This window comes from Aulostomus chinensis, chromosome 5, assembly GCF_037954235.1.
Source record: "Aulostomus chinensis isolate RoL2024-O1b breed Wild chromosome 5, RoL_Achi_v1.0, whole genome shotgun sequence".
In the NCBI taxonomy this organism is placed as follows: Eukaryota; Metazoa; Chordata; class Actinopteri; order Syngnathiformes; family Aulostomidae; genus Aulostomus; species Aulostomus chinensis.
The window spans coordinates 27,827,404-27,843,140 of NC_141324.1; the positions used below are offsets into that span (position 1 = coordinate 27,827,404).

General features: G+C 49.6%; 1 protein-coding gene across 5 annotated transcripts in view; it reads left to right on the plus strand.

The window, feature by feature from the left end:
* kcnq3 (potassium voltage-gated channel, KQT-like subfamily, member 3) overlaps positions 1 to 15,737 on the plus strand; it is a 57,979-nt gene that overhangs the window by 26,222 nt on the left and 16,020 nt on the right. For all 5 annotated transcript variants that reach the window (XM_086204392.1, XM_086204396.1, XM_086204395.1 and 2 more), the window contains exons 3-7: positions 12,457 to 12,547; positions 12,926 to 13,052; positions 13,430 to 13,602; positions 13,714 to 13,887; positions 15,168 to 15,278. In XM_086204392.1, the coding sequence (XP_086060518.1) occupies positions 12,457 to 12,547; positions 12,926 to 13,052; positions 13,430 to 13,602; positions 13,714 to 13,887; positions 15,168 to 15,278 (676 nt within the window). The remainder of the gene's footprint in view (positions 1 to 12,456; positions 12,548 to 12,925; positions 13,053 to 13,429; positions 13,603 to 13,713; positions 13,888 to 15,167; positions 15,279 to 15,737) is intronic.

The window sequence follows — 15,737 nt, forward strand, 5'->3', positions numbered from 1 at the left end:
TAAAAACCAATTAAACTCATTTCTAATTGTATTTTTGTCCCTCATGAAACCAAAAGATGAAACGAGGCTCACAGAAGTGAACTGATGTCATTTCAGTGGAACTTCCTGTGGTGACGTTGGATTATAAATAAAGACACTGAAACCAGGCAGCACGGAGATTATTAGCTGTGATTCACTGCCGCCGCCGCCGCCACCATCGCTCCCTCCCTCAGGTTAACCCGACTCCTCTGGGAGCTTCGCCGAAGTGTTTGACCTCAATAGATAAAAACTGGAGGAGCCCGGAAGCGAAACTAAAAATACAGAAACGTCTGATGGTGGGATTTTAAACAAAGTCTCAGCAGACGTTTAGTAAGAGGACGTGAATGGAACCCAGATTAGAGGAGACAAAGACCACCTGAGCGATGGCAGCACAGACGAGCTCGATTGTAGTTGATGTAGTTGGTATATCTGCTGGTACGCCGCTGAAACGCGAGCTGGCAGCGAGGCCTCATCAGTAGTACAAGTAGTGGACAGGTGTACTTGTGCAGTAACCTACGGCGTCAGTTTAACACAACTATAAATCAAGTAGTAGCTGTGTAGGTGAGGACTGTGACTCGCTCGCTCCTGCTGTGAGGGTCGAGTGAGGAAGGTGTCCACTCAGCAGTGGGCAGTGAGCTAGCGTTAGCCACAGTTGTGCACATGTGACAGTGGGAATAGAGTGAGGCGCCGCCAGCTGCGGTGGGAACACGGACCAGAGGCGGCGGTGGTATTCTCATTGGTCGGTCCTGCACCAGCCTGGTTTTGAAGGTCTCTGGTTCTGTCCGTTGGGAGATGTTCAGTCAGACGTGTGTGACCCTGACGGTTGTCTCAGCTGACCTCATCCGACGTTCCTGCTGAAGTTCAGTAAGAACAGGAAGCGGTTCAGGTGAATGGTTTCTGAACTGGACCCAGGTTCAGGTTTTTTTTTTTTTCGTTCAATCTAAAATGGGGTTTCGTGACCTTTTTTCTTCCCTGGGACCCAGTTTTTCAGTTTTTGGGAATAACAAACGGTGGCGACCTGATTCACAATAGAGCTCATCTATAAATATCGAGAAGAGCGAAGTCCCATTGAGATACGCAGTCTCGGCCAGGCAGCACAGAGACGGTTCCTATGGAAACGTGAAACACCAACAATGATGGGAGCACATTTGAGGGTAAAAAAACACGATAAATAATACAGAACCTGCGGAGGGATTGTAGTTGGTCTCAGGCCTGTGACAGGAAAACCCTTTGACAGGAAGATGCTGTGGTCGTCAGGTGTTCTACCTGTGGGTGTGATGCTCTAGTAAACTGGATAAACTGCTAGTTAAAACTTGTGAATATATCAGTGTTTTGTTTTTGTTTAGTTTTTTTTTTGTTTTTGCTAGTTAAACAGGACATTTCTACATTTCTCCGCGTCTCTGACCCGGTGTTGTTCACAGCAACTGCGTTTGCTGGTCAACTGAACAACGTATTATCAATGTTTCTGGTCAGGAGCTCAGGAAACTTAAGATGGCCGACAGCAACGTGTTCATTTCACATGGTAACAGAGCGCTCCACCAACCAGAGATGTCCCTTTGTGACGCGAGGGTTGAGGCTCGTGGAGTGTTTCCCTGTGAGTCTGTTTCTAGAATCCCAGTTGCTATGAGAGGAACTTCTTCAGGAGCAGATACCATCTACCGGCTGGCTGGTGCCGAGTCGACCTCTGAGGGTCATGACATCACAGCTGATAATCAGCTCCTCTGTGGAGAAGATGACGGGAATTTCACCTTCGGGGGCCTGGATGGGCGGGTCCCTGATGGGCTCTGTAAACACCTCCTTCCTGACTTTTGTGTAAATGCTTCAGATCCCTGTTATCAGCGTCATCACCATGTAATTACCCTGATGGGAGTTTATAGGCGTGGCTCAGAAGTCGCGTGGGCGTCTAGCAACCGACCCGTCCAGGGTGAACCCTGCCTCTCGCCCAATGTCAGCGGGGAGAGGCTCCACCCCCACCACCACCACCAGTAACGGATAAGCGGTATGAGTTAGAGTTGGACACGGATGCAGATTCCAACACGTCAGTTGTGAGACAGCGACGCCGCTCCTAACAGATCATCAAATTATCGTCTGTCAGGAGCGACGACGCTGTCGTGTGAGTTGAGCCGCCGAGAGCAGCAGCTTGTTGCCGTCTGAGAGGAGACGCCGCCGCCGCCGCCGCCATCCTTCTCCAACATTCTCTTTGAAGCATTTTCAGACTTCACACACTCGCTCATGAGGAGCAATTAGGAGTTCGTCTCTGGCAACAAAGACACCTGCAGCTCCTGCATGTCGCACCGTGTCCCACTGGGACGGCTGCAGATGTGGCGTGTGATTCACTCACCTGTCAGCAAACATGGACGCCCCGAAAAGAGGACGAGACGTCACCTCACCTGCGGAGCTTTCATGACTGAGATGAACATTGTTGCTTTGGATTTCTGTCAGCGAGAAACAGACGTCCAGCGATCTTCAGTCACGCAGAGATTTATTCCAGTGTTTACGTCTCGTATCAAAAACATGAGAGCGAATTCTTATTTGTCATGTTTTGTTTTGTTTTTGCGAGTAATTTAATTTCTCATATCTTTTCAGTTCAATGAGTGAAAATCCACTTTCAAAACGCGTAGCGTTTCTGATCACCTCAGCATCGATCGCTGGAAGTCTGCGTTCCATCTGTTGCTGAATGTGACATCTGATCCAAAGTGAGTGGCGTCACTGATCCCTGACCAGTTGCCGTGGACGACGGGTGTCAGTGATGGTAGATGACGGCTGACACGTGAACACGGAGGGGAAAAAAGTACAACACATTCATTTCAGCAGTGAAGCTGGCAAGGAGCTCTCCTCCTCCTCCTCCTCCTCCTCCTCCTCCTCCTCCTCCTCCTCCTCCTCCTCCTCCTCCTCCTCCTCCTCCTCCTCCTCCTCCTCCTCCTCCTCCTCCTCCTCCTCCACGTGTCTCCTCCTGCTTCCTCAGAATTCCATTTCCTGCCAAATATTCTCTGGAAGAGGAGCCCACACACACACACACACACACACTCTCACTGTAACGGCTCGGCTGGTGTGATATATGCCCGGGAAACAACATCATGGGAAATAAACTGTTAAAGACAGCAGAAATAGCTTCTTTGCAGTCATAAATCTGAGCGAGACGGTGGTGGCGGCGACGGCGGCGTCTCAGGGTCGTCAGCTGAGGTCTCGGCGCGGCGGGAACAGTTGGGTTTATTTATGTGTGATTACACCCAGAATCCATCTGTCCAGAACCAGATGGAGCGAGTGTCGCTGCAGTCCAGATCTGTTACTGTCGGATGAAAATGTTCACGACGTTAAATGACTCGGCGCTCGTGGAGGCAGGTCGTGTCGGTACATCTGATGACTCAGATAACGGCGTCTCTATTATTACCATCACAGGGGAGACCAGGGGCAGTGGGAACAGCTTCATAAATCAGAAACTATTTAGACATTCGTAACAGAAGTGCGACACTAAAAACCCCGTTGGCTCAACTGGTGAAATGAGGTGTTGGTGCGCATCGTGGAACTTTTGCCACCTGCAAATCTTCACCTTTTGAGGTGTGATTTTGTTGGAGTTGATTCATCTACCGACACTAGGGGGCGACTCCAAACACGTCGAATCTTATTGGTCTTGGTTGCTGCATTCATATTGCAGCCATGTTGGATTATTTCACACAACCTTGAAATCTGTTCATGGTTTGACCGGCGAGCGATTTGATGGTGCGGGGACCTGATGATGTCACCTTCCTGATGGTTACGGAACATCAGTGTCCCAGTCTTGTACGTGAGAGGGCGTTAGCGATATCACAGAAATGCCACTGGATGATGAACCTTTCCTTCCTCCTTAGAGCAGCAGATAAGACGAGTCGCCGCCAAAGGTTAAAGGTCATGCGGTGCAGCTTCCTGTCCCTCATCTTCAGGATGCGCGTGGCTTTAACGTCTCCTCGCAGGCTCAACACAAACGAGCCTTCCGTGTTGAATTTTAAAGTGAAAGCAGGAAAAAGCTCTGTTAGCATTTCCCTTCATCACGGCGGAGGTCGCAACCTCAGGGCTGTGACTCCGCAGCGGAGCGCTCGCCATCAGGGCGGCTCTTCATTTCTTTAAGGGAACATCCGTCCATCGTCTGCCGCATGTCTTGTTAAAGGTCGGGGGGGGGGGGGTGAGAGGCTCTCTGGAGTCCTGAATCTGAATCGCTTGTTTACACCAAACTGAGCCATTAATTTAATCCTATACTCAGATGCCAGTGATGTCAGCGGCAGACTGAAAGTGTTTTGTTTTTCTGGCGCCCCCCCCCCCCCCCCCCCAAATAACAGCTAAGTAACGCTCCAATCATATCCACCACACCTTGAGCTCTCCCAGCGGCACGCCTGCCATCGCCATGGAAACACACACAGACGAGGTACGACTGGTGATCCCTGACAGGAGGGAGGGAAGCGAGCATTTGTCGCCATGGTGATTCAGACAAGAGGGATACTCCAGTGAGAGTGAGGAAGGAGCAGTTGTTGCCATGGAGACAGGATGCATGTCAGTGTGTGTATGGGGGGGGGGGGTGAGGCAGCTTCTCATCGCTGCATTTGAGCGTTCAGACAGAACCATGAAAAATTAAGGCGAAGGTGATGAATGGTGGGTTCAGAGGCGGTTTAGGAAACGTCGACTGATGACATTTGATGATTTTTCCGCTCGTCTCAAACGTCTCAGAAAGAATTCAGATCTCTCAAAGAGCATTTTTCTCCTCGCAAGGTTTCAGAAAACTATGATTTCTAGTGTCGTTGTGTTCTTGGATCTTGAACAGAACCAAACTTGAGCCAGAACCTCCTCAGATTAGCTGCCGGCTGATTTCCGATGGATGCTTGTGACTTTAACGCCGCGACTGAGTGGCAGAGTCTTAATCCGCACACTCAAATGAACAGATTCCTGCTTCACTCACTGGGCTCATGAGGTCATGTGATCAGTTCCGTTAGTTTCGATTGACCAGTCGGCTACAGTTTAAGCTACAAGTTTTACTACAACAAAAAAATCCACAAGAGCAGAAACGCTGAGATCCAGGACGAGCTGGTGGTCACGTATATATTTATATTTATATATGTGTGTGTGTGTGTGTGTTTATGTATGTACTGTATAAAAGACTGTTTCCATGGTAACGCCTGACAGTTTGACTAATAACTGGAACGTTCGTCGTATAAGGTTCTCAGTGAATAGGATGGACCGCAGCTATGAGCTAGCAGCAGCAGATAAATCCAGACGTTAACTTGTGGCAATGGATTGTAAACTGAGTTGGCGGGCCTCCCCGTTGCTACGGTTACGCACGGCCAGCACATTAATTTAGATGCTGAACAGACAGCTAGACCAAACTACTTAACAGGTGTCTGTATACCAGGAATTAATGGACCCCCAGCAGCCAATCAGAGCCCAGTATTCACCGCGATCAGACAAAGTGATGGATGTCACATTAAAAATGATTAAAAAGCAGTCAGTCGGGTGCACGGACGCCGCATCTTCTGCTCCACATTTCTACTGACTCATATCCACATCATTTTTCATTTCAGTATTGATGGGAGGCGTTTCCATGGATACATGAGTGATGCTGGCTGATGTGTAAGAGATGCTCAGATGGGTTCTGTCAGCAGGGCTATATGAAGACTACGAGGCCCAATCTGACTCAGCATGTGGAGGGGCGGAGCCTGGCCCAGGAAGAACCCGTTACTTCTGTTGAGTCAGACATGGACCTTGAAGAACTGGTCGGGTGGAGGTCTTTTGTGTCGGCCTGAGGTGACGTCGCCCACGTGCCGGCGTCCTCCAGGTCCACTGCAGAATTTGTTTGTTTCTCATTTAATTCCTGATGCCATTTTCTGAGCTGATGTCTCGGATTCATCGAATCAGAGAAAAAGACATTTGAATCGCTGAAGTTGCGTCTGTTATTACGATTATCTTGAATCAGTCAGGCATCCCAGCCCTTGATGGCTCTGACCCTCAACCTGGTTTGTGAATATCTTTGTTCATTCCCTCTGAGACCTGCTGCTTACCTGCATCATACTGCATCATACTGGGGGAGCGCCGCGGGGCCACTCTGTCCCCGGATAAATGAGCATCAGACAGGCCAAGGTCGGAGCGCTCCGGTGGACTTGAGGCGTCTTTGCGCTGTAATGAACTTGTGCTTTACCGGAGAGCAGCGGCGCCCGGCAGGAGCCCGATTCAACCGTTAATGTCTTGGTTATCCTGATGGGAACCTCCTGATCCCTCCATTTCCATTCAGCCCAAGTTCAGTTTCAAGTATGTTGTTAAAAATTGAACATCTGCTGTAGAGGTGGGACATAGCCTGAACGCTGTGCTAGCGGAACCAAGCTAACAGGCTAGTAGTGAGCTAAAGAACCGGTTATTGCTCTGAAGAGTTCCATGGGATGTTCTACGTCGCCGGGAATTGCGATCAAACGACTTAACATTTAGTTTGTTGAAACGTTATTTTTCATGTCAGTCGGTGCGTTTCGGCGTCCTTCCATGGACTCCAGGTATCAGCTATCGGATATCAAGGTGGTCGATTTATTCATGATTGATTTCCTGGTTTTTATCAGTCCGGGTTGATTCATTGGAACCGGCTGTGTTGAATGTTGACGCCTCGATTAGGTTCAGACAGAACCCAGATTTGTTTTGTATGCAGTGAATCCCTTTGACATTCCATCGCCGAAGCACAAGTTTTGGTGTATTCATGTCTTCCATGGGTGCTTCCTCTGGGTGACCACCTCCAGAGAAGTTGGCTTCACTGTGGTCAGATGCTGGCGGGTCGAAGCTGCCGGCACTAATGAACAGCGCCGCTGGCCCGCTGACTCTGATTGCTTACGTCTCCTGCTGCCAAGCCAGTAATGGCTTCCCCGGCCTCAAGGGCGCTCAGGTGACAAATTACAGCCGTTGGCAGGCGAAGCCTTCAGAGACCCACTCAGCTTGTGTGCCGATCACATGGTTCTGGCTCACCGGGGCCCGGCTGATAACACAGCTGTGGACCGGGGGAGATGCGTGCTGTGTTTCGGGTCTCATCGCCAGGGACGGCTTTTGTCCAATCTGCTGCTGTTCTGGACAATAAAGAACAGCTTGTCATTTAGACGGAGATTAAAGCAGCTATTATTAATTTAGCATGCACAGCAACTACAGCTCCCAAGAGGCTTTGATATGATGCCGGTAGCTAAACTCAGGGGACGTGGAGCTGAGAGTTTTGCGAGGCCTGAGTCGATCCTGGGAATCTGCTGCAGGGTTTCCTGAAGGATCAGCAGCCGTAGAGCCACAAAGCCCTTTTAAGGTATCCTAAACACCTGCCGATGATGCTTCCTTACATCCTGGTTCCACGTTCAGACATCTGGAGTCGGGAACTCGCTGTCGCCCACCGGAGGCCTGTGAACTCCCCTGGGATCTGCGATGTATTTACGCAACTCCTCACATTTATTTTCAGGCCCGTATTTGCTGTGTGTATGTCGAGGAAAAAAGTTTTTTTTTTTTTCAGATAAACCGTTGTCAGTGTGCTGGCAAAAACCCGCTAGCCTGCTATTAGGGAGTTAGCGGGCTCCTGCTAATCCTGCAGCTCCTGTACCTGTTAGTGTCCCACTGGGACGACGACAGGTGTGGACAAACGGTCGACCACAGGTCAGTCAGGGGCGGAGTCGTGCCTGATCAGGGCTTTTGTAGATGATGCTCATCGCTCCATCAGGTGCCGGTGCCATGAAGAAGCGCTGCAGAAGATCTCCTCTGTGCGGAATCTTTTTTTTTTTTTGATTCTCTGTCTTTCTATCCCTCCTTTTCTTCTGTCCACCTTCCTCGTCTGCCTTTTTTTCTACCTTTTCCTCTTTCACTCTGCTCTTTTTTCATCTCCCATGACTTTCTTTTTCTTCTCTCCTCGACAGTTCATTCTTTCAATCTGTTTTTTATGTCACTTGTGGTTCTTCCTTGTTTCTTTATTTCCTTTTCTTTATTTCTTTTCCTTTCTCTTTCTCTCCCTTTATTCCTGCCCTTGCTTTCCTTTTCTGTTTGTCATATTTCTGTCTCATTTCCCTCCATCCCCTGCCTTTCCCTCCTCCCTCCTTCCCTCCTTCCTTCCTCAGCTTCTCGGTTCTGAAACTCTCTTGGACCTAACTTATTGGGGTTCTGACTTCGTTTGGATTCGCTCTCTCCATTCTTTGGAACCTTTCTGGATGTGTGGCATTCGTCTTTGTCTGTCCATTACCCACAAGGCTGAGAGGCGTTTCTCAACCTCATTTCCTTCGAATGACCCTAATTATACAGTCAGGAAATCTAAGATAATTAACACTCAGGATTTGAGATTTGTCCTCCCTAAAGTTGAGGTCAGCCGAGTGCGTCAGTGGACGCCGGCGCTGGAAGCCTCACCTCAGTACGAACGAGGACAGAAGCAGCTGCATCACTTCATCTGCTGCAGGAACCTGAGCTGCAGTAGACAACACGCAACATTGGTGTCCACCAGCTCAGCTTAATGGTTCTGACCTGGTGGGTTCTGGCGGTGGATGATTCCCTGATTCAGTCACCCACAATCACATGGACCAATCTCCTTGGCTGTTGGTGGAGAAACCGTGCAGTTGACCACTCCCTGTTGGACTACAAAGCCACCTAATCCTTGACACGACCACTTCCCGTTGGACTACACACATACTTTCTCTGACATGATCACTTCCCGTTGGACTACACACATACTTTCTCTGACATGATCACTTCTTGTTGGACTACAAACCCACCTCATCCATGACATGATCTCTTCCTGTTGGACCACAAACATCCTTTCTCTGACATGATCACTTCTTGTTGGACTACAAACCCACCTCATCCCTTACATGATCACTTCCTGTTGGACTACAAACCCACCTTATCCCTGACATGATCACTTCCTGTTGGACTACAAACATACCTCATCCATGACATGATCACTTCCTGTTGGACTACAAACATGCCTCGTCCCTGGCATGATCACTTCCTGCTGGAGTACAGAAATCCCTCATCACCGTGACTCCATGATTAGCGAGTTGAAAGTTGTCATAGCAACGAGACGGTGTAGCAGGGACATGAGGCCACGGAGGGGTGACTAAATGAAACGCACCTTGATGAATGTTATGGATCTCCCTGGGTTCAAGTTGCCTTCAGACCGATTCATGCAGCACTGTTTGATATTAAAAGCAGCCACTCGGGTGTTGCCTACAAGAATGAATCAACGGAGAATTGCCTTCACGTCTCTGTCATGGCTTTATTAACTTTGTTCAACTTTACTGTTGGTTCAAAAGTTAATACAAAAACTAAAAACTGTTACCTTTGGAATGTGACTTGTGACTTCTTGCCTCTTTGCCCTTTTTTTTTTTTTTTTTTTTTTTTAATCTTGAGGCTGTTTCCGTCTTGTTAAAGTCTTTCCAGCGTACATGAAAGGTAAACTGGATCAATCCTCTCACTGATACCACGACCCTGTTTGACCTCTTCGCTCATCTGATCAAAAACCAAAAACCCAAATCAGCAGAAAAACTTTCATCTGCCTGTATAAACCAGCTGCAGCGGGATGAGGGGCGTCCTTGTTCCCATCACAGGGACGACCACTGGACTCCCATCAATCGTTATTGAGCCAACACAGAGGGAGAGATTAAAAGAGAGCGGCATTGATCTCCGGCAGCTCGCTCCCATGAGGTCTCGGGGCAGCGCTCGTCTGCACGGTGGGACCTGAGAACCCATCCGATTGGCCCCTTCCGAGGACAGGAAGCTGTGTCATCAGTTGGGCCGCGGCGATCCATCCGTCAGCGCGATGTTTCAGTGAGCAGCGGAGCTCATCGGCGGTGTGTTTGTTTCTTCCGTCCGCCAGGAAACACAATGTGCTGCCTTAGCTTATTGTGCCGTGATGCCAATTAGCAAACATTCACTAACTGGTTCTAATGGATGTGATTAGTTGGACTAATTAGCTTGTTTGCGCTGCTCGGACATCCGTCAGAGTCACGAAACCCCGACGATCAGAAACGGTTTCTGCTCCTGATGTTTTTACGTCGTCTGTCCCTCGATTGACATGTGAACGTGTTCCTGATTACAAAATCACAAATCCTGTCTACTTTCGTCGCTGCCTCTCTCTCCTCTGACATGAATGTCAGGGTGGCGTCGTAGCGTAACGATTCCGTCCGTCCTTCGCTCCCAACGTGGCTCCTCCCGTCAGGGTCACTGCGCTGTGAGCTCCTGTCAGTCTGACCCGCTGTCGGGCCGAGCGGCGCTGGTGGACCAGAGTCCTGACTGAGCGAGGGAAGAAAGACGTGGAAGATCCACCGGTCAGAAACGCCTCAGCCCAGAGCGACGGCGCCATGGTGACGGTGGCGGCTGCTCCACTCTCAGAGTTCATCAGCCACCATCGACAACAAGAAAAAAAAAAAACAACAGCAACTCATTTTTGACCTTAATTTTTGGTCTTGTGTGTCTTTCGCGTGCAGCAGCAGCCGCAGTGATGATGTCAGAGCCACGGAAGTAACTGATGACGACTTGACACACATCAGGGTCGAAGTCGCCAAACACAAAATTTATATGAGGAGAAAATCTGGGATATTTTGGACCCATCCAGGGTGACAGCGCCTCTGGCCCATCGCCAGCTTGGATAGGCTCCAGCCCCCCCCCCCCCCCCCCCCCCCCCCCCGGACGGTAACAGAAAAAACATTGAACTGCTGCAGCTGACACACGATGAGAGCCGTGAGAGTGAAGCGCTGCAGCGGCGCAGGTACCCCCCCCCCCCCCCCCCCCCCCCCAGCGTCCCGGTGATCCACCTCTGAACTGTAGAAAGTTTGGATATGGTTCCCATCAGGAATGCTGACTCAGCTCTAATTAGTGTTCGGACTCATCATGAAATAAAGTGAATAAAGAAAATAACAATAAGACGAGCGCTCGTCTCGTCTCGTCCTTGTGACCGGCGTCGCTCCGCCAGAACTGCCTCGTCTGCACTCTCGCTTATTGAACCACGCCGGCAAATTGGTTGTTAGCAATCCTCAGGGGGGCTGAGCCTCCACCGGGCTCATCCCTGCTGGGAGCGCATTCATGGCGGGGGGGGGGGGGCTGGTCCTGTCTGACGTCTCTAATGAAAGGTCCCCCTGTGATTGACAGGTTGGGAGCAGAGTTCAGCGCGATTGATTCAGACGTCCAGAATTCTGACGTGAGATCAGCTGTTGCAGCTGGTTCTTTTTTGTGGGGGCGGAGCCAGAAGTGAAGATTGCAACTCCACGCAGGTTCAAAATAATCGCAGATCGATGAATTCAGCCATTTTCTGACAAGCACACGCTGCCTCAGCCTCATCACAGTTCAGCTGAATCACTACGCTTCATTGACCTGGTCAGCTGGAAGGTAACGGTGTGTTACCCTGGTAACATGACAGCGTGCAGCTTCCTAATAGGGTGCTGATGGTGGACGGTGTAAACGTCCCCCTGTCCCGCCGACACATCAGAGAGACATCAGAATCACACTTAGCAACGACAAAGTGCCACCTGAACAAAAAATATTAGCTGTAGAAACACACACACACACAGTCACTTCCTGGACACACACACACACACACACAGTCACTTCCTGTGGGTGGATTCTGTAAAACTCTGCAGCTGTAAAATATTCATGCTGTTGTGATTGTGCAGCACTTGAGAAACTTCAGCCAGACGTCTGATGGCAACATGAGTGAACATGAATGATTCAGGAGTCGATCAAGGTGGAGCAGGAAAGAGAGAGCGAGCGGCTGAGGGGCGGAGCCTAACCAGCGCCACTCATTCAATCATCACACCTCTGAAGTGAAACCTTTCCTTGCTGTCCACGGCGATGCTCTGATTTAAAGGAGAGGGAAGCGTGCCGTCAATCAACCAGAGGGAAACTTCAACAGAGATTGAATCCATTCGGTCAACAGCTCGCCTCTGTCAACTCGGATCGTCATTGACAACCAGTCGATCCTCCAAACAAGTGAACGAGACGAGGTCACGCAAGGTCACGCTGTGCTGACTCGAACAGTATTTGAGGGCAGCAGACGTGAGTCCAGCAGTTTCCAACGAGCAGAAGAAAAGGCTTCTTCTTTTATTAAAAAAAAAACAAAACAAAACATTTTGAGGTTTTCAAATTAACTTTATTTTTTTTTACTCTGCTGAGGCTCAGAGGTCCTGCTGCATCACATGATCACATGACCATCCTGGGAGTGATTCTGCTGCATCAGTGAAGAGCTTCGTATCACCGCCGCTGTGTGTTTGTGATGATGTAATAACATAGATATGGCTCCATCTAGTGGCGAAGATGAACCACTGCATTTAGTGGAAGATGGGTTGATCTGTATTTGTTATTCAGCTTTTATACTAAAGTGACTGAAGGGCTTCCTGTTTACTGATGTACTTCCTGCTGACTGATGTACTTCCTGTTTCTTGACATGCTTCCCGCTCACTGATGTTCTCCCTGTTCTGTGTTCTGCAGCTTTTTAATCGTTCTGGGTTGTTTGATTCTCGCCATACTGACGACATTCAGGGAACACGAGAAGGTTTCTGCACACTGGCTGGTGATACTGGTGAGAATCACTTCAACCATTTGGTTTCTAGCTGGGTTTTGTAGTGGGTTTGCGTGATTGTTTCAGTCAAATCATCAGGGGAGTTGACTTGTCGTCACGTGACGACGAACCTCTTATAACCAGATAAAAACTGTCAGTCGACGAAGGGCCTTGGTTGATGCAGAAAACTATGACTGTCCAAATGAAAATGAATCAAAACGCGATTACCATTGTTATTATTATTATTATTTGAATTATATGAAAGCACAGACTCATACCCATGGAGGCGGAGCTAAAGCTAGACCATATGAATGAGATCAGTTGAAAAGTGACTTTCACGACTCACCCTTCTACTCAAAACACTATATGCTGTAAAAGTCTGACTCCGCCCCCCCTCAGGAAACCTTCGCCATCTTCATCTTTGGAGCAGAGTTCGCCCTGAGGGTCTGGGCTGCAGGGTGCTGCTGTCGCTACAAAGGATGGAGGGGGAGGCTCAAGTTCGCCCGCAAACCGCTCTGCATCTTAGGTAACGACGATGTGCGAGTGTTCCGAGTGTCACCAGAGAATGAAACCATCCTCTGACATCACGGGTTGATCGGCTGTCGACCAAAACTACACTTTCTGCTGCCATGAAACCTTCATGAGTAAAAAGCCAAAAATCATTCCAGGTGCTCTGCTGCTTTGTCCCCCCCCCCCCCAAAAAAAGTTTGATAATGAAATTAATATCATGAAGGTGCAGGTCAATAGGGGACTCAAGATAACCAGTGCTAGCGACGGGGGGTTTAACGTTTTTTCCACTGGGATTGAGCGGTCCAGGCAGATGGCCGCCAGCTGGCCTGTGTGTTGTCTGCTCTCTGTTGGGTTACAGACCCTAAAAACCTGCCGTTGTGTCTTCTGTATCAGACATTTTCGTGCTGATAGCGTCGGTGCCGGTGGTGGCGGTACGGAACCAGGGCAACGTGCTGGCCACGTCCCTGCGCAGCCTGCGCTTCCTGCAGATCCTGCGGATGCTGCGCATGGACCGGCGAGGAGGCACCTGGAAACTGCTGGGCTCCGCCATCTACGCTCACAGTAAGGTAGGAACGGACCTGGACCATGGTACTAATCGTGTCCCGAAGGGATGAACCCGATGCGGCGGAGGTGACGATGGCGGTCGTAAAAATGTGCCCCTGCTTGTGTTTGTGTAGGAGCTGATCACAGCCTGGTACATCGGCTTCCTGTCTCTGATCCTGGCATCTTTCCTGGTCTACCTGGTGGAGAAGGACGACGTGTCCATGGAAGTTTCCAACCACGACAACCCCACTGCTCAGCCCAAGACGCAGGACTTCGACACGTACGCTGATGCTCTGTGGTGGGGACTGGTACGTCCGTCACTAAGGCTCTGCCCACCAGTGAGGTCACGTAGCAACACCACAAACATAATCACAGACGTTCCAAATACAGTAGCACAGCTGCCATGGTCAGGCTTTCTTTGATTCCTGTCTCGTCCCATTTATGCTCACCATTAAATACGGATACGGACGGAGCCTTTTGTCCATACCCTGCGTTCAGTCCTTATTTCTGCACGTTTCCACCATGCTTACGGAAATCGTGGGGGCAGTGTTGCTGTCACCACCCGATACGTAGCTCTAGTGAGACACAAAGAAGAAGTAGCAGTGGTGGAACTTTCTGAGGAGAGATTTTGTGACTTATTGTGCTGGGTGTGGGGGGGCCGCCCAGCGAAGCAAGTTATGGAATGCCCCGGCGGACATCCTAGCTCACTCGTCGTCAGTTTCTCTTATTAGCAGCACTAGAGACAAGAATTCTCCGCCCTCCAGTTGCGATGTATTTAAAGGCCTCACCGACCACCTCCTCTGCAGTCGCCATGTTTGTTTTTGAGTTTGTTGTTGTCATCAACTTTGGACTTGTGTGCTGCCCCCTGGTGGATGTATTGGTTAACATACACGCCAACATAAAGGACGCGAGTATGTGAGCAGTGACGTAACCTCGTTTGAAACAGACCCACACATTTTAGTGCGTATGTTGAGCATAAATGGGCCTTTCGTCTCCTTTCTTCTTCTTCTGTGGTGACTGGCGCCACCTAGTGTTTTCTGGTGTGCAACTCCTCAGTGTTCCTGTTGTGATCAGACAGAACACGAAGCAGTTGACGTAGATATCAACAACTTGTCCTCCACCTTTTCCTTCCATCATCCACCACGACTGACGTAGCCGTCTCGCTGCCTTCCGCCTGTCTATGACATCATAGACGATGTCACAAGTCAGGTCAGCTGACTGACAGCTGCTCTCAGTTTCTGTTTTTCCCTGATTTACTTTCAAGAAACGGATCAAAATAATGTTTAAATGATGACATCATCATGTCAATTTGTACAAAAGATGAACCCAAGCGTCCTCTGATCTTTACACGCGCTGACGAGCTGACAGCTGATTAGACCTGCGGCGCCGCTCGTCTCGTCCTGGATGTGAAAGGGAATCTGACATTCTTTACTTCTCTTGTGAGGCTGAGTTTTAAACGGGCAGTGTGGTAGCGGCGTGTTTTCAGCCACGTCGTCCGCCCAGGAGGTCAGATTGCGAGGGTCTTCGTCCTGCCGACGGCCCTCCTCACAGAAGCGCCTCAGGCCGTCCTCTTTTGTGTCTTCTGCAGATCACGCTGACCACCATCGGTTACGGAGACAAAACCCCAAAGACGTGGGCCGGGCGGCTGCTGGCCGGGACCTTCGCTCTCATCGGAGTCTCTTTCTTCGCTTTACCTGCAGTAAGTAGCCAGCTGAGTATTTGTGCTGCAGGGCGTGAGTTGCTTACTGGGCTACGATTGGCTCGAGCCAACTGTGATGTCACAACTCCTCTTCTCAGGGCTGGAAGATGGAGGAGACTTTTGCTGACGATTAGCTTTAAAAATATTTCTATAGTTCTTGCAAGAAAATGATCCTTGTCTGAATTAGATAATGAAACCATTACGAAAGAAACATCTTATCATGAGAAACTGAGAGAACTTGAAGGTAACTTGAGATCCTGCTCATGTAGTTCTGGGTGGTCCCCCCGGGCCTCCGTACTCCTGCAGCTTCAGCACATCAGTTCCATCTTAAACAATTGAGTGGATTCAGTTTTTTTTTACCGTAAATGATTGGCGGCTCCAGTGCGTCACGGAGGATGAAGTGAAGTTAAGATGTCGCCTCGCTTGTTCTGCGTGTTTCTGACCTCTGCTGAGTTCTGG